Here is a 24,910-nt window from a genome sequence, read left to right on the forward strand (position 1 = left end):
AAAAATTTCAACTTATTTTCGTTGATCGGTACACCAACAATGGCCAGTGTTTCCGAACAAAAGGTATGTCTTGTTTTGCTTTTTTTACTGTTGTTCTGAGAAGACACATATTTATCCAATTTCTAATTTATAGCTTTGATTTTGGTTTCAGTTCGATCGGATACGTTACACCCTGAGGAAGCTAAATAGTGAAACGCTGGCCATTGTTGGTGGGTGTCAGATCAAAAGCGCGCATACAATTGAGCGCAACGTGGAGGCACGCACCAAAGAAAATGACTGTTTTAAAGGGCTCTGATGGGGGTGTGGGGGGGAACCCCCCCACTTTACTTTATACAGATCGCGCCGCGTTGTGGGGGCGTTGTGGGGGGCTTGGGGGGTTGTAACCCCCCACATTTTACTGAAAACTTCACTTTTTCCCTAAAAAACAGGGAAACAGTTAAGTTTCCAGTATAACGAGGGCGGTTACAACCCCCCAAACCCCCCACAACGCCGCCGCGATCTGTATTAAGTAAAGTGGGTGGGTTCCCCAACAAAACCCTCCGTCGGAGCCCCTAAAAACACTCTTTTTCTTCAGCGCGCGCTTCCGTCTTGCGCTCAGTTGTCGGCGCGCACCTTTGTCTTCCGCGGTTTTGTCTATGAACCTTGTTGGTGTACCGATCAACGAAGATAAGTTGAAATTTTTTTCATCTATCTCATAGTTTTCTTATTAATTGTCTTTAACATAGTGCAGCGTCTGGTTTACTTAAAGGAGGTCTTTTAGCCAATGAGGTGAACGCCCCACCACCGCTATTCCACCATTGCGGAGGTGGGAGGGCCTGTGTCTGAGGCTTTTTCCTCCATTTGAAACGGACTTTTTGACCTACACTGTGTCATAAATCGACCTTTTGACACTGTGAAGTGTTTCTGAATTATCGTTGGTTTTCACAATATCTGAGTTTTTTGGCTATTTGTTTAAGGAATCCATTTTGAACATTTTTGTTTTAGGTTAAGTGCTGCTTTGCGTCTAGCCTTTTGGTTCATAGTAACCTATTTCATCATATAAACGGAATGTTTTCGGACAGTGTTGAACATGTGGAATGTTAATGGTTAACAGACCTGGTACAGCTGCCAAGTTATATCCATAAAGCAGTGGGGCAGAGTTTGGCTACTGAACCACAAACCTGAGCAAGCGTCGGTGGCCCTCAAGCTTTCATTTTGCACGCCTTGACAGAATCTGCTCCAAAGGCTTGTACACAAAACACAGCTTTAAAAATTTCCAGTCTTGCTAAGATAAATCTTCTGCCATGCGCTTCCAATTGCCAGGGCACAGGGCAAGTTCCTGTCCTTCCCAGACCTCACAGAGGCGGAGGAGTGGCAGTTGCCAGCTCAGATTTCCCTAATGCATATCCTTCAAACTTTTAATGCGATGCATACACTGCATCTCCCAAAATGCCAATGGAGAGGAGAGGAGATCACCAGCTAAAAGCGCAAGACATTCAAAGGAAGCTCCAGGAAAATAAAATGCTCGATGCGCAGACATGTTTCAGATGTGGCTGTCAATGATCATTTGGAATAAAGCCCTTGGCTCTGTGTTCTACCATTTATTTTTAAATATCAACACTACAGCGGTCCTTTTATTAAGCTGTGATAGATGCTAATGACTACCTAGCACAGCTATAAATGAAGCACTGTGGGCCATGCTAATCTATCCTGTTGTAACCGCAGAATATATGGGTGTCAGGTCAAAAGCGCGCCGGGACAAAGGCGCGCCCAGACAATTGAGCGCAGCGCGCGCCGCTCTAAATTACTGTTTTTAGTGCTCCGACGGGGGGGGCATGGGGGGAACCCCCCCACTTTACTTAATAGACATCGCGCCGCGTTGTGGGGGGCGTTTTGGGGGGTGTGGGGGGTTGTAACCCCCCCCACATTTTACTGAAAACTTCACTTTTTCCCTGTTTTTAGGGAAAAAGTTCAGTTTACAGTAAAATGTGGAGGGTTACAACCCCCCAAACCCCCCATAACGCCGGCGCGATGTCTATTAAGTAAACTGGGGGGGTTCCCCAACAAAACCCCCCGTCTGAGCACCTAAAAACTGTAATTTAGAGTGGCGCGGCGGCGCGCGCTGTGCTCAATTGTCGGCGCACGCTTTTGTCTTTCGCGCCATTGTCTATGAACCGAATATATGCGCGCTAATTTTATTTTGAGGGGACATGATGACGCAGAGAGGAAGGCTACTACAATGGGGTGTGGTCTTCGTGATAAGGCGTGTGGGGACAGACTTAAAGATCTCAATCTGTATACTTTGGAGGAAAGGCGGGAGAGGGGAGATATGATAGAGACGTTGAAATAGCTACGTGGCATAAATGCGCAGGAGGTGAGTCTCAGTTGAAAGAAAACTCTGGAATGAGGGGGCCTAGGATGAAGGTGAAAGGGGATAGATTCAGAAGTAATCTCAGAACATACATTTTCATGGAAAGGATAGTGAATGCTTGGAATGGCCTCTCGGTGGAGCCAAATAGTGTATCTGAATTCAGGAAAGCTAGGGGACAAATACGCTGGCTCATTAAGGGAGAGGAGTCAGGAGGGGACCCTTAACCCTCATTCCCCTGCAATAAACTAATTCCCGCCCTCTCCCCCTCCTTCTACTCTTCCCCTTCCCCCCCCCCCTCCCCTCCTTTGGTTCTCTCTCTCTCCCTCTTACCTTCCAATCCAACCTTCGTCGTTGCTCGTAACCCTGATAAAATTCTGATAAAATGTTCCACCATATCCTTCCTCGTTGCTTGTAACTCCGACAAAATGTTGTAAATCCGTGTTCAGATCGGATCTTAATTAATTGATGTGAACCGCCTAGAACTCCTTGGGTATGGTGGTATACAAGAACATAATAATATCAGATGGCATGATTAGGCAGACCAGAAAGGCCATGTGGTCTTTATCTGCCTTCTTTTCCCCCTTACATCTGATAAGCTAATATTCCCACACAAGGATGCCCGTAGTGGAGGAACCACAAATAAGGAAAACCCTAAGAAAATCATAACCACAGATAATGCAAGATTATAAAACCATCTTGCAGCAGATATTAGGTACCTTGCCCCCCTTGACTCATCTCTTTGGGAATGGCCAGCCCTCAAAGTTGTGCCAGATCTTCATTCTATTACGAGCAGGTGAGACCTCGGCCTTTGAATCCCAGGGAACAGTCTAGAAACAGGGTCTTTCTATCTGGCATGCTGAGATATGACTGATGTATAGTGAAACGATATTGCCATTCTACATATTAATTAAAAAGCAAAGCTCTTTGCTGAGTGAAGGGACAATTTGTGGAGCTGCATTTTCGTCACATTCAACATGACTTTCATATCAGACACATGGATAGGACATGAATTAACTCCTCAGGGCCTTAAGCCCTCCTCCAAAATATGAACTCAGCTGCCTCGAAGCCCTTGCTAAGGGAAATCAGAGAAGAAGCATAAATTATTTAAAAACCTTGAGCTGGTTATATTATACTCCAGGCTTACAGACTGTTGTGAGTGTTATCCTTAATGATAATAAAATTAGGGAGGTGAATAGGGGAAAAAAATGTTTTCCTTTTTGGATTTTGGTTGCAATTTGCGACGTATTTTCCATATTCACACATTTGTGTTAATGCAGACAATGTTAACACGTGTGCGTGTTGACTTTAAAAACATCACGTTATAGGTTAACTTGCATTAAACTGCTTTTGCATGTGCTACGTTTTTAGAGGTTCGTATAACATAGTAGATGACGGCAGATAAAGACCCGAATGGTCCATCCAGTCTGCCCAACCTGATTCAATTTAAAAATTTTTTAATTTTTTCTTCTTAGCTATTTCTGGGCAAGAATCCAAAGCTCTACCCGGTACTGTGCTTGGGTTCCAACTGCCGAAATCTCCGTCAAAACCTACTCCAGCCCATCTACACCCTCCCAGCCCATCCTCCCCCAAACGGCCATATACAGACACAGACCGTGCAAGTCTGCCCAGTACTGGCCTAGTTCAATATTTAATATTATTTTCTGATTCTGGATCCTCTGTGTTCATCCCACGCTTCTTTGAACTCAGTCACCGTTTTCCTCTCCACCACCTCTCTTGAGAGTGCATTCCAGGTGTTCACCACCCTCTCCGTAAAGTAGAATTTCCTAACATTGCCTTTGAATCTACCACCCCTCAACCTCAAATTATGTCCTCTGGTTTTACCATTTTCCTTTCTCTGGAAAAGATTTTGTTCTACGTTAATACCCTTTAAGTATTTGAACGTCTGAATCATATCTCCCCTGTCCCTCCTTTCCTCTAGGGTAGACATATTCAGGGCTTCCAGTCTCTCCTCATACGTCTTCTGGCGCAAGCCTCCTATCATTTTCGTCGCCCTCCTCTGGACCGCTTCAAGTCTTTTATGTCCTTCGCCAGATACGGTCTCCAAAACTGAACATAATACTCCAAGTAGGGCCTCACCAATGACCTGTACAGGGGCATCAACACCTTCTTCCTTCTACTGACTACGCCTCTCTTTATACAGCCTAGAATCCTTCTGGCAGCAGCCACTGCCTTGTCACACTGTTTTTTCGCCTTTAGATCTTCGGACACTATCATCCCAAGATCCCTCTCGCCATCCGTGCATATCAGCTTCTCACCTCCCAGCATATACGGTTCCTTCCGATTATTAATCCCAAAATGCATTACTCTACATTTCTTTGCATTGAATTTTAGTTGCCAGGCATTAGACCATTCCTCTAACTTTTGCAGATCCTTTTTCATATTCTCCACTCCCTCTTCGGTGTCTACTCTGTTACAAATCTTGGTATATCAAAAGTGTATCCCTATAGCAGAAATAACTACGCTGATCTGACGATTAATAACGCAATGTTATCTTTGGCATTTGACTCTTGTCTTCTAGGCCAGTGTTCTTCAACCTTTTTACACCTATGGACCGGCAGAAATAAAAGAATTATTTTGTGGACCGGCATCGGTCCGCGGACCAACGGTTGAAGAACACTGGGTTAAGTCGTGGGCCAGACCCCGACCCCATAAAAGTATTAATTGTAACACTATTTTTTCCAATCATTTTTCATAGATACACAATATAATCTTATTAACAAGACATAATGGTTAACCACAAAATCAAACTACACAAAGCACACTGACAGCAGATGTAAATTCTCAAAATTGACATAATTCAATCACTAAGTTCAAAAATAAAATCATTCCCCCCTACCTTTGTTGTCTCCCAACCTCCATGCTATGCCATACCTTCTGGTCTGCTCCCGCCTGGCCATTTTATGCCGCCCCCCGGTGTTATCTTCAGACCGGCTCCCTCTGCCTCACTGTTGCAGTTCACAAAGCTGTGGGCAGCGGCTCCTTGCACGTCCCGCGTCTCATCTGGAACCCAAGGCTTCCGGTCCAGGCGCAGGACGTGCGTAGGAGCCACTGCCCGTGGCTTTGTGCACTGAATCAGTGAGGAAGAGGGAGCTGGCTCGAAGATAACGCCACATCGATCGCACCGTGGACCGGCAGTCGAAGAACACTGTTTTGGGCCTGATGCACGTGCCGGCCCTGTGGACAGGCAGGAAATTTCTGTGGACAGGTACTGATCCACGGTCCGGTGATTGAACAACACTGATTTTTTATTCTCCTTCTCCTATAATATATGGTAGCAGAAAAGCATCAATTGGCTCCATCAGTCTGAATGGTTCTTCCTGTGTTCGCTGTTCTAAGGATATCTTCCAGCTGTACTGTTACTATCACTACTTATAACTTCTACTGTGTACATAAACATGGAAGAGACAGTCCCTGCTTGAAAGAGCTTACAATCTAATTATGACAGATATACGTACAGGAGCGGCAGGAACAGGAAGAGCCAAAGCATCTACCACCCTTTCTGTAGAAAAGTATTTCCTTAGATTATTCCTGAGCCTGTCGCCTCTTACCTTCATTCTATGCCCTCTCATTCCAGAGCTTCCTTTCAAATGAAAGAGACTCGACTCATGTGCATTTACATCATGTAGGAATCTAAACGTCTCTATCATATCTCACCTACATGAGAAAGAGAGAGAGAGAGACTGCAGGTCCCATAATGCACCAGAGAGAATATGCAGACATGCAGGATTAGCTTAAAATCTATCTCTTTGGACTGGGTAACTTGACAGCTCTGTTTTTAAATTAGTGTTGTAGAAAGCATCACTTTTTTTTATTTTAAAGAACCTTTATTGCTGCAGATGCATTATAAAACTCGCCCTGCTGGTGACTTCAGATGAAAAAAGCAGGAAGAACAAATGTCCCACAATGAAACAGGCTGGACATATCATTTCTATAATGCTACTAGAAGGTCACAGTGTTTCCCTCCAGAAAAGCTGGTCTTTTGGACAGTCTGCGTTATGGAACCTGTGGACAGATTGCAGGTACAAAAACACCAGACAACAGTGTTGGGACACTGATGCCAGAATATGCTGGGAACCAAGCAAGAACCTACAACCGGGAAACTGATGCACTGGACTCCTCAGGTGTTTGAGCATGGAATGTTGCTGCTCTTTGGAATTCTGGAATCTGGCTATTCTTTGGGATTCTGTTCGGAATGTTGTTGCTCTTTGGAATTCTGGAATCTGGCTATTCTTTGGGATTCTGTTCGGAATGTTGTTGCTCTTTGGAATTCTGGAATTTGGCTATTCTTTGGGATTCTGTTCGGAATGTTGTTGCTCTTTGGAATTCTGGAATTTGGCTATTCTTTGGGATTCTGTTCGGAATGTTGTTGCTCTTTGCCATTCTGGAATCTGGCTATTCTTTGGGATTCTGTTTGGAATGTTGCTGCTCTTTGGAATTCTGTCAGGTATTTGTGACCTGGATTGGCCACTTGGAAACAGGATCCTGGGCTCGATGGACCACTGATCTGACCTCTATTATGTTGTATTTTTATGAGCAGATTGCTTTCACTCTGTCCATGGAGGGGTAGCGCGTAATGGGTTCAATACCCTCAATCATTTTCAACAGCAGCTTAGGGTGGAATTATAGTTTGAATGAAGAGGGTGAAGAGAAAAGAGCAGCGCTTTCTTTTCCCAGTGCATTCACACTCCCCTTTCCAAAAAAAATAATTGCCCATTGACTGCATTTGTTACCTCACTGTAATGGTCACCTATTTCTCCTTTTCTTAGATTTCCTTACACATCCAGGATGGGTGGCTAATGTATTTTGAGGATTAAAATTACTTCATTATAATATTGTAGTTTTATTGTATTAATTATTGGGAGGAGGGTGGGAGAAAATGATTGTTTTATGTATTACTTGTGTAATTAATAGTGCGTTTTATGCAGTATTTTATGTTCAATTAATTGTATTGCACTGTAAAAGCTGAAAATTAATAAAGATTTTTAAACAAAACAAACAAATAATTGCAATGTGTGTGAAAGGTGGTTTCAAAAAACCTGTGTTCTGGTCACACTGAAACCACTGCACTGTTTTGCATTAGCATTCTACCTGCTGTACGTTCAGGAGCGAACCAGAGCCAATGAAAGAAAACCAGTAAAGTAAGCGACGCTCCGCCTTCGTCCCTTCTCCAGCGCGAGGGGCGGGGCCCGAGCCGTGACATTCGAGAACCTGGGCGGGCGGAGGAGGGGCTTCAGAGAGGAGCGAACCCCGAGGTGGTCCGGGAGGCGGGGGAACTTCTGCGATGGGCGGGGTCGAGACGAGCCATCCAGAAAGGAGGTCGAGGAGGAGGAGCTTCTGCGATGGGCGGGGCCGAGACGAGCCATCCAGAAAGGTGGTCGAGGAGGAGGAGCTCCCAGAGAAATGGTCAGGGAGGCGGAGGCCTTTAGTTACTGAGCTGAGGAGGAGGAGCCTATGTTGGGGCGTGGCCCTAGTAGCGACGTCCTGCGGGGCGGAGCCGAGGATTGCAGTCTCGGCGCAGGTTGCCCTTCTGTAGTGCGCTGTTGTGTTGCTTCGCCCCTCCCTCGTCGCACCGGGGGTTCCGCCGCCTCCCGTGCGGGTGCCAGAGCGGCCTCAGCCGGCCAAGTTGGAGGCACGGCCGGCCGCTGTTAGGCGCGGGATGCGAGTCCCGCGGTCCCCGCCCTGAAGAGCCTCCTGGGCGCCAGAAACGGGGGATGTCCCGGACCCTGAGGAAGAAGAAGCACTGGCAGAGCCGGCTGCAGGAGTGCGTCCTGGCCGGGGAGCTGGAGGTGCGCGGCGGGGCCGAGCGCGGAGAGTTCCCCGTCCTGGGCCGCCTCCGCGACGGCTCCTGCTTGTCGGGCAAGGCGCCGGGCCCCGGCGACGTGCTCCTGGAGGTGAACGGGACCCCGGTGAGCGGCCTGACCCACCGCGACACGCTGGCCGTCATCCGCCACTACCGGGAGCCGGTGCGGCTCAAGACCGTCAGACCAGGTGCCTACTGCCCTTTCCTTTTGACGGGGTTATTTGCTTGCATGCGTTCAGGCTGTCTCCTTTGGGGGGTTGTTTCGTTTGTTTGCATTGCACTCTAGCGATTCTGCCTCTCTCTTTTGGGGGGTTGTTTCGTTTGTTTGCATTGCACTCTAGCGATTCTGCCTCTCTTTTGGGGGGTTGTTTCGTTTGTTTGCATTGCACTCTCTCTTTTGGGGGGTCATTTCGTTTGTTTGCATTGCACTCTGGCGATTCTGCCTCTCTCTTTTGGGGGGTCGTTTCGTTTGTTTGCATTGCACTCTGGTGATTCTGCCTCTCTTTTGGGGGGTTGTTTCGTTTGTTTGCGTTGCACTCTGGCGACTCTGCCTCTCTCTTTTGGGGGGTTGTTTCGTTTGTTTGCATTGCACTCTCTCTTTTGGGGGGGTTGTTTCGTTTGTTTGCATTGCACTCTCTCTTTTGGGGGGTTGTTTCGTTTGTTTGCATTGCACTCTGGCGATTCTGCCTCTCTCTTTTGGGGGGTTGTTTCGTTTGTTTGCATTGCACTCTGGCGATTCTGCCTCTCTCTTTTGGGGGGTTGTTTCGTTTGTTTGCATTGCACTCTGGCGATTCTGCCTCTCTCTTTTGGGGGGTCGTTTCGTTTGTTTGCATTGCACTCTCTCTTTTGGGGGGTTGTTTCGTTTGTTTGCATTGCACTCTCTCTTTTGGGGGGTCATTTCGTTTGTTTGCATTGCACTCTGGCGATTCTGCCTCTCTCTTTTGGGGGGTTGTTTCGTTTGTTTGCATTGCACTCTGGCAACTCTGCCTCTCTCTTTTGGGGGGTCGTTTCGTTTGTTTGCATTGCACTCTCTCTTTTGGGGGGGTTGTTTCGTTTGTTTGCATTGCACTCTGGCGATTCTGCCTCTCTCTTTTGGGGGTTGTTTCGTTTGTTTGCATTGCACTCTGGCGATTCTGCCTCTCTCTTTTGGGGGGTCGTTTCGTTTGTTTGCATTGCACTCACTCTTTTGGGGGGTCGTTTCGTTTGTTTGCATTGCACTCTCTCTTTTGGGGGGTCGTTTCGTTTGTTTGCATTGCACTCTGGCGATTCTGCCTCTCTCTTTTGGGGGGGTTGTTTCGTTTGTTTGCATTGCACTCTGGCGATTCTGCCTCTCTTTTGGGGGTTGTTTCGTTTGTTTGCATTGCACTCTCTCTTTTGGGGGGTCGTTTCATTTGTTTGCATTGCACTCTGGCGATTCTGCCTCTCTCTTTTGGGGGGGTTGTTTCGTTTGTTTGCATTGCACTCTGGCGATTCTGCCTCTCTTTTGGGGGGTTGTTTCGTTTGTTTGCATTGCACTCTCTCTTTTGGGGGGTTGTTTCGTTTGTTTGCATTGCACTCTGGCAATTCTGCCTCTCTCTTTTGGGGGGTTGTTTCGTTTGTTTGCATTGCACTCTGGCGATTCTGCTTCTCTCTTTTGGGGGGTTGTTTTGTTTGTTTGCATTGCACTCTGGCTATTCTGCTTCTCTCTTTTAGGGGGGTTGTTTTGTTTGTTTGCATTGCACTCTGGCATTCTGCCTCTCTCTTTTGGGGGATTGTTTTGTTTGTTTGCATTGCACTCTAGCGATTCTGCCTCTCTCTTTTGGGGGGTTGTTTTGTTTGTTTGCATTGCACTCTGGCGACTCTGCCTCTCTCTTTTGGGGGGTTGTTTTGTTTGTTTGCATTGCACTCTGGCGACTCTGCCTCTCTCTTTTGGGGGGTTGTTTTGTTTGTTTGCATTGCACTCTGACGACTGCTAACAAACAAAACAAAGCCCTACAAGAGACAGGCAGCAGTCGCCAGAGTGCAATGCAGCTTGTTGCGGTGGGCGTTATTTTCTTGCATTGTTCTGCGTTGTTGCCATGGCTGTCGATTACTTGGAAGTGGGGAGGGGGGGAGGCGGGCTTGGCCCGATCGGTATTTCCTGGTCGTGTGATCCTGCAGCCTTCCAGTTTTCTGGCCCGTGCCCTGTTTAGGGAGAAATGACTGGTTTGGTTAGTTTTTAGGTGATCTGCAGAATTTTCTTGGCCCTTATCTGCCGTCTATTTCTATGTTTCTATGGTGCCTAATCCCCACTGCATGTATCTCAAAAGGGCTGTGGCCAAGGGAGGGGCATGGGGGGCGCATTTACACCAGGTTTCAGGAGGCGTAAGTTTGACGCCCAAAGTTAGGAAATTGGTGGTTTTTTTTTTTTTTTAATAAAGGGAGCATTCCCCCACCCCATTTTTTTTTGCGTATCCATTTTGAACAACATTTAAAGATTCCCCCCACCCCCCTTAGGGCCATATACTGTATTAAAAATATCAGCGACGATTAAAATATCGGTGCCCGGTTTTATAAAAAGTGTGTGCACTTTATAGAATTACGCTAGTGCGCATCGCAACCTTTAAGCACAGCCGTTTAAGCCAAGGAAAACCAGGCCTAAATTCTTGCACCTAACTTTTGCGCGCATTGGGCGTATTCTATAACAGTGCGCATACATTTTAGGAACGCCCTCGATCCACTCGGGCTCCTCCCCCTGGCCACACTCTCTCTTCAGATTCACACACTTGAACTGGGGCTCACCATTTTCTGGAATACTCCTGCCAAGTTGTGCGCGTAACTTTTAATTGGTGCCACTTAGGGCTCCTTTTACGAAGCCGCGTTAGCGGTTTAATGCGCGCGCCTGTTTTGCCGAGCCGCTACCGCCTCCTCTTGAGCAGGCAGTAATTTTTCGGCTAGCCCTTAATGCAGGGGTGCCCAATACGTCGATCGCGATCGACCAGTAGCTCAGGAAGGCAACGTGAGTCGATCGCGGAGCCCATCCCGGGCTCTGTGATAGACTCGTGTTGCCGTCCTGATCTACGGGCCGATCAGCCTTCCTCTCCAGTGTCCTCCCTAGGGCTTTTTAGCTGGGCGGTCCGCCAGCTGTCATCTGCCGCTGCTGAACATTAAAATCCCCCCCAAAAAACCGGCTTGGAGATTTCAGCCCGTAGCGAACTTATGCTCCGGGCTCTAACGTGTGCGTGCCGGCTTCTCTTCTCTTCCCTCCGAAACCGGAAGTTATGTCCGGGGGGGGGGAGAGAAGGGAAGCCGGCACGCACATGTTGAGAGCCCTGAAGCAAGCGTTCGCTACGGGCTAATGTGGGAGACAGGTTAGTGAAACATTTGTTCTTCTTCCTGCCGGGTCCTACCTACTTTCTGTTTCCGCGAAGGCAGGACCCGGCAGCATTTCCCCCAATAGGTTGATCACGATCTTGGGCTGATCAGCCTTCCCCTTCCCGACGGCAGAATTGACGTCGGGGAGAGGAATGCTGGTTGGCCAAAGCAGGGAGAGCTTGGGGCCTGTTATTGGTGGCGTTTGGGTCCTGGTCCCCGATGGCAATGGCAGTGGCAGTGGCTTGGGGGAGGGCAGGCAGGGAGACAGAAGGAAAGAAGAGAAACAGAAAAAAAAGAAAGGGAGGCAGAGAGAAAGAAAGGGCAGGGAAGAGGAAGGAAAAGTTGGGGGAAGGAATGAGGTCTGGAAGCATACAGGCTAAAAGAAGGGAAGAAAGATTGTATGCACAGTCAGAAGAAGAAAGTACAACCAGAGACTCATGAAATCACCAGACAAGGTAGAAAAAATGATTTTATTTTAAATTTTGTGATCAAAATGTGTCTGAATTTATATCTGCTGTCTATATTTTACACTAAGGTCCCCTTTTACTAAACCGCAATAGAGGTTTTTAGCGCAGGGAGCCTATGAGCGTCGAGAGCAGCGCTGGGCATTCAGCGCAGCTCCCTGCGCTAAAAACTGCTATCGTGGTTTAGTAAAAAGGGAGGGGGGTATATTTGTCTATTTTTGTATGGTTGTTACTGAGGTGACAGTGCATAGAGTCATCTGCTTTGACCTCTTTGAAAAAACCCCGGAATAGGAATGATAATTAACATTTTCTATGCGTACAGTGTGCGTTGTGGTTTTTTTTTAATTTTATTGTTGGTAGATCATTTTGACTTGGTCATTTAAAAAGTAGCTTGCGAGTCAAAAAAGTGTGGGCACCCCTGCCTTAATGTAACTAGGAGGTGTTGCCAATTAGGCTTATTAAGTTGTGGGCACCAATTTGTAAGGCACCATGTACAGAATTTGGAGGTTAGGGTGTAAATTTGAGGGAGCCCATAAGTGGGCAAATTATGTGCATGTCTTTGAGGTATGCATGTAACTTATGGAATGCTATAAGTGACGTACACTTCAGGGTTGCACTGGGATGCCAACTTTTACGACGGCCATTGTCTGCCTTATTAACGATAGACGCACTAGTGCTAACTTATTCTAGCTTGTATAATGGAATATTGGCGTTCGGATGCTGTTACAGAATTGGTGGTAAGCGCACAGCACTGGACCACCTAAATCTCGGTGTCAGTTTATAGAATTGCCACCTTTTGCTTTTATTCCCCACCCCCTTCTGGTTTTGTCACACTTCGTCCCTGTCTTTCCGTTCTTTCCTCGGTGAACCAAGTTCTGTCAGGCCGGAGAAAATATTTCTTCAAACAACGTATAATTAAACTTCGGAATCTGTTGCCGGAGAATGTGGTGAAGTCAGTTAGCTTAGCAGGGTTTTAAAAAGGTTGTGGGTTCCAACTCACGCTGCTCCTTGTGACTCTGGGAAAGTCACTTAAGCTCCCCATTGCCCCAGGTACATTAGACAGACAGGGAAGAATGCTTGAATACCTGAATAAATTTATGTAAACCGGTCTGAGCTCCCTTGGGAGAACGGTATTGAAAATTGAATAAATAAAAAAAATGGTTTCCTAAAAGAGAAGTCATTATTGAGATGGCTTGGGGAAATCGGTGTCGGGTCAAAAGTGCGCCGGGACAAAGGCGCGCACAGACAATTGAGCGCAGCACGTGCCGCCGCGCCGCTCTAAATTACTGTTTTTAGTGCTTCGACGGGGGGGGGGAAACCCCCTCCCCACTTTACTTAATAGACATCGCGCCGCGTTGTGGGGGGGGGGTTGTAACCCCCCTCATTTTACAGAAAACTTCACTTTTTCCCTGTTTTTAGGGAAAAAGTTCAGTTTACAGTAAAATGTGGAGGGTTACAACCCCCCATAACGCCGGCGCGATGTCTATTAAGTAAACTGGGGGGGTTCCCCAACAAAACCCCCTGTCGGAGCCCCTAAAAACTGTAATTTAGAGTGGCGCGGCGGCGGCGCGCTGCGCTCAATTGTCGGCACGCGCTTTTGTCTTTCGCGCCGTTGTCTATGAACCGGGGAAATCTACTGCTTTTTCCCAGGATAAGCAGCATAAAATCTGTTTTTACTTGGGATCTAGCTGGGTACTTGGAACCTGGGTTGACCAATGTTGGAAACAGGATACTGGGCTTGATGGACCTTCGGTCTGTCCCAGTCTGGCCATTCTTACGTTAAGATTCTCTGCATATTTGGAAGTCGGCTTCATTTCCTTTAAATGAAAGCTAACGTTGGAATATTCTGATCTGCAAAAGGCATCTCGAGTCTGGAAAGCTGGTGTTTGTGTTTTAATTAACTCTATTGTAAATACATATGCCATCCAGAAGAGAAACAGAAGCTTATAAGTGAAATGACAGAGGAAAACAAAAAAGGTGAACTTTGCAGAAAGTAAACAATTTTCTGTATCTTTGGGTATTCCGTCCAGGTCTGTGGGAGGTGATCATGGAAAATGTTATAGATAAAAAAATGGGAAAAGGGAAACTACTGGTTTTATGATGTTACTAGGATGCAGGAAACATGAGATCAGCTCAGCAGAGAAACAAAAACTGAAATGCTGGGATGTTCCTGCTGATCTTATGATGGTCTGTAGAGTCTTGCATCCTGTACGCAATCAGTTCTTCACAGGATGTGGCCGGTTCAGGGATACGGCCTGGTAAGAATGACACCGATTTTTGTGGGAACTAAGGGGCTGTAGCTGTGAAGCTGTAGCTGTGAAGCTGTAGCTGTAGCTGTGAAGCTGTAGCTGTGAAGCTGTAGCTGTGAAGATTGCGAGGGACTAGTTCTCCAGAGAATAGAAATTTGGGTGGGTCGCTCTCCAGGGATTGGGAAGAGTTTGCTTTGCTTTGTGAGGATTTTTGCCGCGATTGTTAATGTGGAACTCTTTTCAGTTTTGCATTACATTAGTGATTTCTATTCTGCCGATACCTTGCGGTTCAAGGCGGATTACAAAAAGGATCTACCTGGCCATTTCCAGAGGAATTATAGAAGAGTTAGGGAGTAGTCAACTTGGTTCATAGAGATGAGGTGGTTCTTGTGGTGTTAGGTTGTTTTAGAGCAGTGGTCTCAAACTCGCGGCCCGCCAGGTACTATTTTGCGGCCCGCGGCCTCTACTAGTGCTGCTCGCTCTTTGCAGTGTCCTCTGGCTTCCCCCCTGGCCTCCCACTCTTACCTTCAGATAATTAACGCGGCCTGCAGAGAGGATTGCCGGTGCTGCAGCGATCCTTGCAGGCTGCCGTGGTCCTCGGCAGCATGTTCTCTCTGCCGCAATCCTGCCCCTGACGTCAGAGGAGGGGGGCGGGACTGCAGCAGAGGGAACATGTTGCGGAGGCCGATGGCAGCCTGCAAGGAACATTACAGCACCGGCGATCCTCTCTGCAGGCTGCGTTAATTAGCTGAAACTAAGACTGGGAGGCCAGGGGGGAAGCTGGAGGACGCTGCAAAGAAGTGGGGAACATGCAGGCCTTCAGGGGAGAGGGGGGAAGATTTATAAACTATAAGGAGTTTTACCTCATGCAAAATTGTCATTTCTTTAATAAGACATTAACTATTTTTTCTGCGGCCCTCCAAATACCTACAAGTCTAAAATGCGGCCCTGCAAAGGGTTTAAGTTTGAGACCACTGTTTTAGAGAGTGGGGAGGCGTTAGGTTGCTTTCGATTTTTAATGGATGAAGTGAGATGTTAAGTCAATTTGGGGACAAATCAATGTTGTCCTTGGGTCATCGATACCAATGACTTATGAAGCCATAATTTGTGGTTCTCTATTACATATCAAACCTTCTTTGGATCGACATAAAAGCCGGCTTTTCTTGATAATGACGGGAATAGCCATCCAGATCGACTGAATCACACTTTCTGGTGGTTAAACCTATGTTCCAGTTACAAGTATGAAAGAACGAACGCGGAATGTTTGGGATATAGTAACGCATTCCAAATGGCGTGGAGCCCATTGACTGCATTTATTGAGCCACAATAAATTTTTATTTGATTTCCTTACACATCCAGGGTGGGGGGGGAGGGGAACGTATTATTGTTTGCTATACTTAATTATCTATATTATTGAAATTAAATATGTACTTCTATTAATTATGGGGAGGGGGGAGAAAATGATTGTTTTTTGAATTATTTGTGTATTTAAAGTGCGTTCTGTGTAGTGTTTATATTTAAATTCATTGTATGACCCTGTTAACATTTGAAAATTAATAAAGATTTATATTAAAAAAAAGCATTTACGTGAAATTACAATAAAAAAGTTATACAGGATGAAGTGAGATGTTAAACTGATATAAATAGATGCTGTTACCAGAAACCTTCTGTGCCTTGGGCTTCTTAACTTTGTTTTCCATGTTACTTGCCACTTTTGCTTTGGGTCATTCCTGTGTTCCTTCAGTTCTCAAATGCAGTTGTGCGTTTCCTAGATGGAGGTGCTTCCTGCCTTCCTTGGCTGAAAAGCACACCCCACTGAGTGTTGTAAATAAGCCAGGCACAGGATGTGTTTGTGGCTGCTTTTTTTATCTTCGGCTTTAGTGCAGGGGTCTCAAAGTCCCTTGAGGAGCCGCAATCCAGTCGGGTTTTCAGGATTTCCCCAATGAATATGCATGAGATCTATGTGCATGCACAGCTTTCAATGCATATTCATTGGGGAAATCCTGAAAACCCGACTGGATTGCGGCCCTCAAGGAGGGACTTTGAGATCCCTGGTTTAGTGCTTCTCTTTAAGTTTGTTTGTTTTTTGTTTTAAGTTATCAATTTAACCTCCCCATCTTGTCCCACAGCAAATTGTAGGCCGAGTTTCATAATCCTCACCTCCAACGGACGAGTTTCATAATCCCCACCTCCAACGGACGCCTGAAAACAACATTGGAAACTGTAGAATAATGGATGACGAACCACAAGTTAAAACTGAATGCGGAGAAAACCAAATTCCTACTACTAGAGAAGGAACAAAAACCATCCCTAACAGAACTAGATGTAAACACAATCAAATATCCAATACAGAATACTCTCAAAATTCTGGGAACACACCTAAATTCTGGGAACACACCTAATAATTGAAAATATTCCACTTCCATTAATTTCAACTACAAAAATTTTAGGTGTTTTAATTGACAATAAGCTAACATTCCGTCCTCAAATAAGTGCAATAGTAAAAAGTTGTTATTATAAATTAAGAATGATTAGATCACTGGCCCCTCTTTTAGATATTAATTCCCTTAACATTCTGATTCATTCACTAGTAATTTCAAAAATGGATTATTGTAACTCTCTACTAAATGGTATCTTTCACAAAGATTTAAAACGCAGCTTATTCAAAATATGGCCATTAAAATAATCTCGGGAGCAAAAAAATACGATCATGTTACCCCTTTGCTTCAAAAGGCCCACTGGTTGCCAGTCTCACACAGGGTAACTTATAAAATCGCTCTTCTGGCATTTAAAACAACGCAGACCAACACACCAGCTTTCATAGATAGACTTCTGATTCCATACGACCCCCCAAGAACTTTAAGATCCATCTCTCAATATAACCTTAATGTTCCCTCTTTAAAAATCATTGGCACGCGTCGCACCTCCAAGTTTTCTGTTACAGCCCCTACAATCTGGAACGCTCTCCCTTTGTATATAAAAATGGAAAAAAACCTAAAAAATTTTAAAAGCAATTTAAAGTGCTTTCTTTTTAACGATGCTTTTAACTGAGCTTCTTTCCCTTAACTATTAATTTTATACTGCTCCCCAGTTCCTAAGTGTTTTTCCCTTATATGTTCCTCACTTTTCTATTACAAGTGTATTTCTTCCCCCTTTTCCTTATGTTTCTATGGCCTACGGGTCAACATTTACCCAGTTTGTACGGTCTGTTGTCTTGTAGTTTACTATAGGAAAGTACGTTTAATTGTCATTTTTGTTAAATGTTAATATTTTTTACTTTGTACAACGCTTTGTAGTATCGAAAAGGCGTTTAATCAAAAATTGAATAAACTATAAACTATAAACCCAGACAGAGGCTGCACAGTGCAAACACAAATACACAAAACCATAAAAAAAAAAGCATTCTTCACCATGCGAAACCTAAGAAAAATAAGAAAATTCTTTTCCAAAGAACACTTCAAGATCATTGTACAATCCCTCATACTCAGCTCCTTAGATTACTGCAACAGCCTCTACCTACCTTGCCCAAATACTATGATAAAACAACTACAAACCGTTCAGAACACAGCCATCAGACTCATCTACTCTCTCAGCAAATTCGACCACGTCACACCCGCCTATGTAGACTCTCACTGGCTTCCGATAAAAGCAAGAACTCAATTCAAACTCTACTGCTTACAAAGTAACCCATGGTATGGCCCCCAATTACCTGAACAACCGTCTTTGCCGCTACCGACTACCCAGATCAAGAAGAACTCAGAATCTTTTCACCTTCCCCCCTCATAATGGTACCCGACGTAAGAAACTTTACGACAGCCTTCTAGCAACTCAGGCAGCGAAAATTGACCCCACCATCACCAAACTGATGATCAAAACAACAGACATCAAAGTGTTTCGGAAAGAAATCAAAACATTTCTTTTCAAAAAACACGTCCTTACTTAATATTCCCCTCCCCAATCGCACATGCACTCTCCCCAGCAAATAACACACTAGTCATCCCCTTGAACCTCATTTACGAAAAATATCCAAACTCCTAAATAAGCATCTCCCTTAGGTATCCACTTAACTGATTCCTTCAAAGTTAGGTATCTTTCTTCAGTTGCCTATATTGTTTTCCCCACTGAACCTTGTAACTACTTGAACCCTGTCAAGTTATTCTATCGATAAATCCAGATATCTTATACTTGTATTTCTATACCACAACATGTAATTTACTTAAATCGTTGTAATGTAATTCTCTCGGTAATGTCCTGATCTCTTTTAACTGTAATCCGCTTAGAACCGCAAGGCACAGGCGGAATAGAAATCACAAATGTAAATGTATGTAAATTTAGAGATGGTCTGGTTTTGAATAGGAGGCGTAGCCTCGTGCTTAGTGCAGCAGCTTGAAAACCTGGGGACCTGGGTTCAATTCCCAATGCAGCTCCTTGTGTCACTTCGCCCTCCGTTATTGCCCCAGGTACCAAAAAACGACCTCCATATAATTGGTGGCGTAGCAAGGGGAGGGGGCACTAATTAGAACTTAGACACACAACTTGAACTTCAAAAGGGGGCGGGTCCAGGAGGAGGCGGAGCATGGCCATTCCTAAAGGTTAGGCGCACTGTTATAGAATATGCCTGATCCGTGCACTACCATTACTACTACTGTTGCTGTGTATTATTTTTATAGCGTTACCAGATGCACCCAGCGCTGTACATTAAATATGCAAGGGAAGGTCCCTGCTCAAAAGAGCTTACAATCCAATTATGACAGACACACAGGGTTGATCAACTTAGGTATTTAGGCCTGGCTTACATGGAAATTTCTAAATGTGAAGTCACACTTGTGGGCACTAACTGTGATTCTGTACATGGCGCGTGCAGAGTGGCCTGGTGGTAGAGCTGCTGCCCCAGCGCCCTGAGGTTGTGGGAATGATTCCCAGCACTGCTCCTTTTGACCCTGGGCAAGTCACTTAAACCGCCGTTGTTCCTGGTACAAAAATAAGTACCTGTATGTATGTAAACCGCTTTGAATGTGTAACCACAAAAAAGGCGGTATAGAAGTTCCATTCCCTTTCCCCCTTTATAGAATCATGCGTTCTGATTTGCCCTGATATTTTTTTTTTTTCCTTTTTTTTTTAAGGTGTCGTATATAAAATTTGGCCCTCAGTGTATAGGAAACATCTGTGTTAGGACGTGCTAAGTCAGTGGTCTCAAACCCTTTGCAGGGCCACATTTTGGATTTGTAGGTACTTGGAGGGCCGCAGAAAGAATAGTTAATTTCTTCTTATTAAAGAAATGACAATTTTGCATGATGTAAAACTCTTTATAGTTTATAAATCTTTCCTTTTGGCTAATAATAATATTGTAATTTATAGGTAGAGAGACATATGATCAAAACGGTTTTATTTTACTTTTGTGATTATGATAAATATACCGAGGGCCTCAAAATAGGACCTGGCGGGCCACATGTGGCCCCCGGGCCGCGAGTTTGAGACCACTGTGCTAAGTCCATTTAAGAGCACAGCTTAGGAAAAGACCCCATAGTAAAAGACACCAGAGAAACACTAGCGTAGCTCATTGGTACAGAAACATGATGGCAGATAAAGGCCAAATAACCAATCCAGTCTGCCCATCTGTACCATCTACTATCTCCTCCTTCCTATAGGCTAAGGCTCTTTACACCTGCATTGTGATGTCATAGGGCTTTGTGGTTATAGAAACATGACGGCAGATAAAGGCCCATCCACAGCATCCACTATCTCCTCTCCCTAAGAGATCCCACGTCCCTGTCCTACGTTTTCTTGAATTCAGATGATTATTTAAAAATTGTATAGGCCGCCCCAGTTTTGCAAGCTGCACCCACTGGGCTGGCTTGCAAAATCCATATATAGTCCTTGGCCTATATATGGGGAAATACAGTATATACCACTTATACTCTACTCAAGCATTATAGCACTTATAGTACTCAAGCATTTTTCCCTATCTGTCCCGAGGGCTTTACACTCTTATCTAATGTACCTGGGGCAATGGAGGACTTGCCCATGGTTACAAAGAACAGCATGGGATTTGAACCCACAGCCTCAGGGTTCTGAGTCTGAAGCTTTAACCACTGCACTACTTAACCATCATAAACCATAAATTCCTCCCTCGGGCCTGAGGTGAGTCTAGGAGTCCTGATTTTACTAAAGCAAAATCTGGTAACCCTAGGCCAGGGGTAGGCAATTCCGGTCCTCGAGAGCCGGAGCCAGGTCAGGTTTTCAGGATCTCCACCATGAATATGTACGAGACGGATTTGCATGCGCTGCCTCCTTGAGATGCAAATCTAGCTCATGCCTATTTATTGTGGAGATCCTGAAAACCTGGCCTGGCTCCGGCTCTCGAGGACCGGAATTGCCTACCCCTGCCCTAGGCACACAGATCCCCAGAGGTCCTGAAAAGCTCTCTTGAGGCAGCTTTCTAACAAGGAGCTGGGCAAACTGAGTGGCTCGACTGCCAAAACATTGCTTCTTTCAGTCATCAGAATGGCATTTCTTCCTCCCACCCTCTTCTTCATGTTCAAATGATGTACTTTGCCTGCTGGTTTTTGATCTTGGCGTTCTGCTTTTTATCTTCTTTCTAGCTAGGAACAGATATTCATCTGGGACCTGCCTTGTGTAGCTATTTCTACGAAGCTGCAAGGCTGGCTGGGGCTTCCTTTTCCCATTTTTGGGTGGAACATGGTGTACTCGTCAGGAAATTTTGTCAAGACAATCTAATGCCGTCCCTTAATTATCCCCGATTTTGAATGTCGCAATCTTATAATTAGGACCTGATTCTGGAAATGTCCAGTGAACCTCTTTTGTAATCCGCCTAGAACTGCGAGGTTAAGGCGGAATAAAAGTCACTCATGTAATGTCATGTAGTATTTGTACATGGAATATGATTTCATACAAAAAATCCTGCTGTTGCATAATTTTCTTCAACTTCAGTTGATAGTACAATGGAGAAAAATTCATATTTTTGCATTAGGAGTAATCTGAATTTTGTTAAAAAGTGTAACTATTTTAACTTTGATTTTCATTCACTTGGGGGTCCTTTTGTTAAGATACGCTAAATTCTAAGTTATCCATTATATTCAGTGGATGCCTTAATAAAAGGACCCCTTGGATAGCATTGTTTAAACGCTGTGGGTACCCTTCCTATACATGCAAACCTAGGGCTAGATTCACTAAGCCCACCGACCAAGTTACGACCACTTAGCGACCTGATTTCCCTCCAACCCGATTCACTAACCTCTGTCCCGATCATCCTCCAATCCGCGCATGCAAATGAGGGGGAACGGCGTTCAAATGTAGGCAGGCAGGGATTCACTAAAAAAACCAACAAAAAACCCTGCAACACCGACTGGGCTGGCCGATCAGCAAACAAGAGACTGCTGGAGAGCAGCAGTCAACCAGTATGGAGATGATATGGTAGGAAAGAACCAGAGCCACAGAGAGCAACCAACAGCTGTTGAGTCCGTTATCCCCTAATGTTTCCACTCTCCCAACATCAAATAAAGTATAAAGAGCGTAGCTGAGGGTTATTAAAAAAGGGAATGTTATAATTCCCCTGTATCACTCCATGGTGCGACCTCACCTGGAGTACTGCGTTCAGTTCTGGTCTCCTTATCTCAAGAAAGATATAGCGGCACTAGAAAAGGTTCAAAGAAGAACGACCAAGATGGTAAAGGGGATGGAAAGACTAAAAAGGTTAGGGCTCTTCAGCTTGGAGAAGAGACGGCTGAGGGGAGATATGACCGAAGTCTACAAAGTCCTGAGCGGCGCAGAACGGGTACAAGTGGATTGATTTTTAACTCCGTCAAAAATTACAAAGACTAGGGGACACTCGATGAAGTTATAGGGAAATACTTTTAAAACCGATAGAAGGAAATATGTTTTCACTCGGAGAATAGTTAAGCTCTGGAACGCGTTACCAGAGGATGTGGTAAGAGCGGATAGCGTAGCTGGTTTTAACAAGTTCCTGGAGGAAAAGTCCATAGTCTGTTATATTGAGAGACATAGGGGAAGCCACTGCTTGCCCTGGATCGGTAGCATGGAATGTTGCTACTCTTTGGGTTTTGGCCAGTTACTAGTGACCTGGATTGGCCACCGTGAGAACGGGCTACTGGGCTTGATTGACCATTGGTCTGACCCAGTAAGGCTATTCTTATGATTTTACTGTTTAACCCCCAAAATGGCAAAAGGATCTCCGTATAACTAAGTTTTACCTAGCAGGATAAAATGACAGGTTGCCCCTGTATCTGCATTCCATGCTGGTAGAAATTTGTGTATAGGGTCATGTTTGGGTAGGCTGAGACCCCTCCACTTTGGAGTCAGGCCCACTCAACTAGCGGCCGCAGCACAGGCATGAAAGCATATAGGAAATCAACAGTGTGTGTGTGTGTGTGTGGAGGGGGGTAGTCTAGCTTTTCTGTCCTTCTCCCCAGTCCTTTTCTGCAATCAATTGAAACTCCCAGAATGTTTTGTTGTTTTTTTTTTTTACAAGTGAAGCAAAAGCAGCCCCAAGAGACAGAGGCCAGGGACAAACATCTTGTTTCCATTCTAGCCCTGAAAAGAACCTCCCGGGTGACAAATGCCAGAAATATTTCCAAAATGTAAACAGAATAGTTAACATAATTCTCTGAGAATGTGGGCAGCTCTCCAGATGCATAACTCTCGCTCTTAATAGTAATGTTGATACGGTGAAGTGTTTTCTCTAGGCCGTATCGCTTTCCATTCACAGGCCTTGACAATGTATAAGCAGGAGGTGAACGGTTGTAACTAGTAGATTCTGTTGTAAATAATCATTTCGGGGTTGATCAACCTTGCAGTATTTGGAACATTTTTCACACCTTTTATTTTATATATATATATATATATATATATATTTTTTTTTAATCAACTGTAGGGTCAGTATTCAAAGTGAATTAACTGCAGGGATCTCAAAGTCCCTCCTCGAGGGCTGCAATCCAGTCGGGTTTTCAGGATTTCCCCAATGAATATGCATGAGATCTTGCATGCACTGCTTTCATTGTATGCTACTAGATCTCATGCATATTCATTGGGGAAATCCTGAAAACCCGACTGGATTGCGGCCCTCGAGGAGGGACTTTGAGACCCCTGCTTAATATGGTCTCTTAACGAGGAACGGTAACTGCATTGGGCCAACTGTCCATGCATGCGATAAGCCTCTGTAGTCCTCACGAGGCTCACTGTCCTCTCATGTCAAGGTTAATCCTACAAACTATAAACTATTGTGATTCCCCCTATCTGTGCATCGTCTTGTAGAGCTCTTGTTTTCCATGGAAAAGTCTGCCCTTTGGCACTGTTGGCACTGGGTCGTCCACGTCTTTCGCATCCCTGGAGAATCACACGTGCGTCCATCTCAACAGCTGCTTCTTTGTTTCCCCCTCTCCCTGTTTGCTTCTGTCTCTGACTGGTTTGACGATAAAAGCTGTTTTCTTGATTGTCTTACTTGCAAAAATTAGGTAAAACAATGATCTCCAAACCTGGTCTCAAGGATACCTGTAACTGCAGATCTCTCTCTTGGATCGTGTATAGTCGATTGGGGAGAGGGGATTACATTTGTAGGTTGGAAATATCTAGGAATGGGTGGCGGTGAAGCCCCAGGTTCGTCACCTTGAGAAGTGTTTTTGGTTCACCGATGCCCTCGACGCATTCAGTGATCTTGGCAAATGATTCTTAACTTAAAATTGTTGCCCTTTGTGGCAAGGCAGGCCTGATGGGTGTTTTCTAATTTACTTCATATTAAAAAAAATATATAGTTTAGACTCCCTGTCTTTTTACAGGAATGCAAGGTGACATCCATAATGATCAAATTGTAAAAAGCGATGCCCTCTGAGAAGTCCAGGTTCCTTCTTCACAAGCCAAGGCTCCTGTCGGCTTTGTCTCGGCTGTGGCAGTAGAAGGGCGTGTCCGCCCCTTCACCACTATTGTGCCAAACCTCATTGAGCGATGCTTTTTCCCCCCCTGAGGTTTCACAAATTAATGTTGGTTAAAAGTTACTTCATACTACTTCCAGGAACGTGTAAAGTACGTCGTGCTTCCGTTCTGCGGGAAAGGAAAAAGGCCTGTGCCAGCCCTTTTATGTGGGCACAGAGTGGAAGCAGAGGGGTTTTTGATATCTGAACAGCGCTGGCTATTGAAGCAGAGCAGTAGAAAACATTTTTCCCCAGTAGAATAATTGGCGCTTAGTTTTACAGAAAGTTGCGCGCTCATGAGCAGGTTGGCGCTGTACTTGTCCTAATGGAGAGTATGAGGTGGGGGAGGGAGAACTCTCGACTTTAATGGGAGTTTGTAACTTTGATGGTTCCTTTAGCCTTTGGTAGTCAGGAGTCTAATTTGTTCAACTGTTTCACAGTGGTCTGCGCACTTTATATATAGGGAGCCCATAAAAAACACTCTTTGGTTTTAAATGGTTCCAAAACCAAAATGTATTGGAATATTCTTTTCACCTTTGAGGCGACAGTTTCATCAACTCATAAAGTTTCATATGGGACGTGCCAGAGTAAATCAGGGCAGTAGAAGGCCCCGAAGCAGTGTGTGTACAGTGCTGCAGACGCTGCTGGAGTTGCAGGTTTGTTGGGACCGTGGGAATGGAAGGGGGGGGGCGGGAAGGGACTAAATGAGCCGGTCGGATCGCGGGAACGAAGGGGGGGGGGGGGGCGGG

General features: G+C 45.2%; 1 protein-coding gene across 3 annotated transcripts in view; it reads left to right on the plus strand.

Moving 5' to 3' along the window:
* Nucleotides 1-7,823: 7,823 nt before the first annotated feature.
* Nucleotides 7,824-24,910, plus strand: part of MAGI3 (membrane associated guanylate kinase, WW and PDZ domain containing 3) — a 230,520-nt gene continuing 213,433 nt past the window's right edge. For 2 of the 3 annotated variants that reach the window (XM_033918273.1, XM_033918274.1), the window contains exon 1: nucleotides 7,827-8,359. In XM_033918273.1, coding sequence (XP_033774164.1) covers nucleotides 8,083-8,359 — 277 coding nt within the window. In that variant the 5' untranslated portion in view covers nucleotides 7,827-8,082. Of the gene's footprint in view, nucleotides 8,360-24,910 lie in introns of all 3 variants that reach the window. The other variant, XM_033918275.1, reaches the window with a different exon arrangement.

Source organism: Geotrypetes seraphini, chromosome 13, assembly GCF_902459505.1.
Source record: "Geotrypetes seraphini chromosome 13, aGeoSer1.1, whole genome shotgun sequence".
NCBI lineage: Eukaryota > Metazoa > Chordata > Amphibia > Gymnophiona > Dermophiidae > Geotrypetes > Geotrypetes seraphini.